The sequence below is a fragment of the Ruditapes philippinarum genome, unplaced genomic scaffold, assembly GCF_026571515.1.
Source record: "Ruditapes philippinarum isolate M1 unplaced genomic scaffold, ASM2657151v2 ctg4466_1_1_1_1, whole genome shotgun sequence".
NCBI classification, from domain to species: Eukaryota; Metazoa; Mollusca; class Bivalvia; order Venerida; family Veneridae; genus Ruditapes; species Ruditapes philippinarum.
This window is the reverse complement of record NW_026861250.1, coordinates 52640-58150: the sequence shown is the minus strand read 5'-3', so window position 1 is coordinate 58150 and position 5511 is coordinate 52640. Positions and strand designations below refer to the sequence as shown.

Below are 5511 nucleotides of genomic sequence, written 5' to 3'. Positions count from 1 at the left end.
ATGAAAAAAAAAACATGTAAAAAACCCTCCTAATTCGGAAACCTTTCTAATCTGGAAACCTTTCTAATCCGAACTTTTCTTCAGGTCCGGACGAGTTCGGATTAGACAGGTTCCACTGTATTATTATTCATGTAACCTTTCATGTGTACTTTGTACATAATAGTTGCAATAACATATTAGGAAACTAATAAAAGAGACATATCTAATTAAAGATAGATTTACTTATCTGTCAAAATGTTTCATCATTTTATTGAGCTTCAAACATTGTTGATTTATAATTGAGTAGTTTAAACATAATAACAAAATTACGTGTGTCTAAATTGATTGGCTAATGATATGTTTTAGTTTAACCCGAATGTATCCTGTCTGGTTATTGATCTGTTTATCTTTGCTGTTTGACCTTATTGTATACTCTTTGATAATGTATTTGACGTTTATTTCTATAGTATGGTCAGACTCTTAACTGTTTACAATAGATATGTTTATCGCTACTGCAAACTATTTGATAATGTATTTGACATTTATCACTATAGTTTGACCATACTATTTACTGTTTTACAAAAGATCTGCTTATCTTTGCATTTTGATCAGACTGTACATAGTATATTATTTTATTATTGATGGTTTATCTCTGCAGGTTGACTAAACAGCATACTGTTTATCTCTTGTGATGAACCTGACTGAATGTTTATTAATTATTATAATTGATTTCCTTTATAGTTTTATCAGATTGTATCCTGTTTGATTATTAAGTTTTGCATTTTGGTCCAATATTTTTTCAATCAGCTTTATTCAAACCAATACGGTATGAGGTAAGCATGATAATGACCGAAAACAACGCCTTCAACAGCCTTACAACCGCCATCTTACAAAGTGAATAACCTTTAATAGATTGCCTGAAATTAATTGAATTCACATAACATTACAAGTATAAAGTAGTGAACACAATTTCTTATTACATCTGAACACCGCTGTTGGTTCGAATCCCAACAGGGACTTTGGATTCTTTCATGTGAGGAAGCTTTCAAGCTAACTCAGGTGCCCATTCGTGCCTGACATAATGCACGGAAGAGCACCTTAGGCCTATCCCCACCAGTAAAACTGGAACGTAAATATATGACTTAAACTGTGTCAGTGTGACGTAAAACGAAGTCAAGCAAACAAAAAAAAAAACAAACAAACAGTCGCACCGAAACAATGATCACTATACACAGGATACATACACAACACAACACATATATTGACCTACATTTTATTAATATATATTTACATTATATTTAGAGTTTAAAGAAGCAGTCTCTAAGCCTTATCATATAATAAGTTATCCGAGGCTAAGGAAATGTAACAAAAATGAGCTATATACAAAATTATTCAAATCAGATCGTATGTGAACTGATAAGCGTCTAGCTCTGAGAAGAAAATATAAAGGGACTCCACTGAGGTTTGTTTTTACACGACGGACCGGTATTTCTTTAGAAATTAATGTTCCATTTGATCTAGGTCTACACCAATAGCTTGTTTGCAAAATTTGAGATCATTGCCTCACTTCGATTTTCAAAAAATAGTAATTCAAATTGTTAAAAATGACCCGCAATTGAAAACCGTTGCAATTCTTTTCACTAAAATCAGGCAAAGAATAGCACAAAATACGATTTTAATCTATTTCTGAGTATATTTCATAAAAATCTATGGCATATCTTGATGCTTTAAGTGCCCCGGGTAATCATATACGAATTTCAACTTTTATGTTTTTAGTTGTTTTGTTTTTTCAACCACACCGGAGTTCCTTTAAGAGATACAAATATGACACACACACGCACGCGCGGAGAAGAAACCAATAAAAAAAGAAACAACAAAAACATCAAACAAACATTTTTTTACAAAGATAACATTTTCTTTTGAAAATAAAAATAATGAAAAGTTTTGATACGAACACGGATCAATAGATAATTTCAATTTACTGTACTAAAATACTCTTATCTGGTAGCTTCGATTTGAATCGTATTACATAATACAGGGCGAATCTTATACAGCGGTGCCTGTGTTTTATATTGTTTTATTGTTAGCATTACTTCAAGAATGACTATTGGTCAAAGTAATAGTGTCAATCTATTTACAACTGAAATTTGTTCTAAAATATGAACGCATACCTCCTAAAGTGTAGTATTTAAAAGTATGTACATGTACATCAGAACAATTAAATACATTTATTACATGCTTTTCGGTGGTTTATAGAAATATATCAGTGATATAAAACTGGTGATTTCACTGTTTGAAACAGTGAAATTACAGCTTTGATAATTTCACTGTTTTGAATTTAAGCCCCTTACCTTGTTTCAGTGGAATACAAGCGTGCACAGTACTGGGTACCAACTTAATGACGTGACGTCGTAAATGACGTCACGTTGTATTATTATTTGGCGCGCTTTTCATTCAGTATTAGGTTTAATGTCTTTTTAAAACGTTTCTTTGCATATAATAAAAAGAAAATTTGTTTAGTTTAGTGTAAGATCGAAATATATTTCACTTTGTGAACACCAATAGTTCATATTTCACTCGTGGCTGCGCCACTCGTGAAATATACCTTTTGGTGCTCACTCGGTGAAATATATTCCGATCTTACACTGAACTAAACAAATATCCTCTATGACATCCATTTATTTTCTTGAAAAAGAAACGAATTCTTTTCATTTTAGATGTAACAGTACTAATGTCCAAACAACAACCCGTTGATTGTTACACGTGGAACGTGTGTTACCAATATAGACACTGAATGTGTAAAATATATTTTTGAAAAATCAGAGTGATAAAACAAGACACATTTTAAGGTGTATAACTGGTCATTTTGTAGCAGCCTGTATTATTAATACAACTGTTACTATCAAAAGTATAAATTTTCAAGTTTTACTGTTAAATTTACATCTTATTTAAGTTCTACCTTTTCATTCTTTGGAATTGTTTTAGTTTCATTTCAAATTAAAAAAAGATACAAAACTCTAAAAAATAGAGGTGACGTATGATGTTTACAACGGCACCACTTTCTTGCAAATATAGGCAAAAGTGTGACTGCATCTATAGTCGTGCCATAATCCACTGTCGTGATACATCACTGCGCAGCCCTCGTCATAGCCGGCAAAAAAATTATTTGGCTGTCCTTTTTCCCAATTTCTAAAAGAGTTAAGTGAACAATTAAACGAGTTGCCAAGTAACTATTATTAACTTTTTATGTAAAAAAACAATCTTGAAAAAACCCTGAGATTTTAAGAAAAGTTAAACGATTCAAGATAAAAGTAATAATTTCCAAGTTATGTACCATTTATGACCGATTTTGCAGTATTTAATACCATGTTTCTTTAAGTGCGTGACTAACACAGTTAGGATTATATTTGCGTATTTTCACCTGTTGTGGGTAAATTACTGCAATCTGAAAATTATTTCTTTGGTCAAATAACAATATTTTAATCTTAATAGATTTTCAAATTTATATGAAAATTAGCATGAATCTGGAGGCGTTCTGCTTTAGCATGTTACCCTAATAGCATAAAATTGCAACAATTTTACTTTTTACTTATCAATTCATACTCTCATATAACTTTGAAATGTCATAACATTTAATAACATTATTGAATAAAAATATATACAAAATATTCATGTAAATTTATACTTACGAAAACTCAATTTGTTTTTCATTTCTGAGCGATTTCCAATTACCTTCTTCCTCCCTGTCTGTAATTCCAACCCATATGTTCTGATCAAGATTTATGATTGACCTAATGTATTGCAATTCAACTTCAGATTGAAAATCGGCAACAAAAGCATTTTCATTTGAGCACACCTTAACAGCTGAATCAATGTTAGCTTCCCATTTGTAAAGATGATAACAGTTTCCTGAAAACTGTAACCAGTTAGATGGGCACGATGGTATTGTCGCAAGGATCTCCCTTATTTTCATTATTTTGTCATCTGTCTTGGATTCAAAGTCATTTAATGTCACAGAAAATTTTTTGCATTCTTTTTCTATACTGTCGACAGCTTTTCCAAGTTTTTCGATCTTCGCCATTTGTCTTTTCATACGGTTTTCCTCGGATGCCAGTCTTTCAGAGATAATTGATATTGATTCATTTATCATTTTGATATTTTTATCTAATATCAATTCAACATTATTATCTAAGATGTCAACTCTACCAATAACTTTGTTAATTGAAATGTCAAAATTGTCCTGCAAGGCTTTGAACTGTAAATCTATTCTATTGACGGTACTTTTTTGTTCTTCAATTTCTGCACGTATCCATGCCTTTTCCTCTTTAAATGCTTTAAACAAAATGTTATTATTTTCATATTCACGATTGTTTGTTTTTTCCTTAAGACGTCTATCACGATTCAAATCAACTTCCGAGCATTGGTCAATTTTGTTATAAGTCTGGTTCAACTCGTCAATAGATTCTTGAAGTTCCAGTATATCATTAGATTGCAAATTCTGTCGAATTTCTATGTCATTAAGTCTCTTCTTTATGCTCTTAGCTTTCTGCACTTCTTTGGCGGTTCCCTCATTTATACAAAACAACGAAATCAAAATGACGAAGAATATTTTGTTAATCATGTTTTTTTACGGCAAACTTGTATTTCCTTTTCTTAATATCTACCCATCAACTTCGAAACACATTTGTTAATCATGTTTTTTTTACGGCAAACCTGTATTTCCTTTTCTTAATATTTACCCATCAACTTCGAAACACAATTAACAATTGTTAAACAATACCGGCCGTTTTAATGTACTGTCAATATACCAACTATATCGCTATACGTACCGTTTGTTTTAATATCTCATTTAGAAAAAATGGAATTGTTAAGTTTCAACTACAATATACACCACTTACATCATATGATGTGATCTAAAGCATGTACAAGTTGAACTCCTTTGTATTATTCTACGATTCTACTTTTACCGAAACTAAAACACTTTAAAAATAAGTGAGTCATGAAGAGATACGACCAAACGAACGGAAATTAAACAGAAACACGCCTTTGCTTAAGTTGTCCATCACTTAAATTACTTTGTAAAACGGAAAGAACCAATTCAGAAATAATTTTTTAGTCCTTTATTGTGCATTCTAAAAATATTGTCGTCTCACTGATCATTGCAAATACTTTGCAGCCAGACTGCCAAGATACGATACAATACACCGACATGGCCGGCAGCGACACTTAGCGACAGATATTAAATTTAGTATTTAGAACTAAAGAAAACAATATCACTAGCTATCCCCAAGGATCAACAAATTAATCAACACTTTCATGTACTAAGATGAAGTGTATAGTATTTACTCCTTATTTGCAACTGAAAATTTGTTCCATTATAATGAGAAAGTGTATAAAGCTATATATTTTATGCAAAAATTATTGTTCGAATTTTAAAAAAATATACTTCCGAAATGCTTGTATGAAATAAATATGGTAATTTATAGTATTAAAAGCGAATGGCGCATGTACAAAATCATTGCTAAACGGATA

The 5511-nt window shown here is 31.2% G+C and overlaps 1 protein-coding gene across 1 annotated transcript; it reads right to left on the bottom strand.

Moving 5' to 3' along the window:
* Nucleotides 1-1238: 1238 nt before the first annotated feature.
* On the bottom strand, nt 1239-4913 carry LOC132715036 (C-type lectin domain family 10 member A-like). Its single transcript, XM_060698006.1, has 2 exons — nt 3669-4913; nt 1239-3168 (listed from the first exon to the last, which is right to left on the bottom strand). The coding sequence occupies exons 1-2, from the start codon at nt 4598-4600 to the stop codon at nt 3024-3026; spliced, it is 1077 nt and encodes a 358-aa protein (XP_060553989.1). The 5' UTR covers nt 4601-4913; the 3' UTR covers nt 1239-3023.
* Nucleotides 4914-5511: the final 598 nt, after the last annotated feature.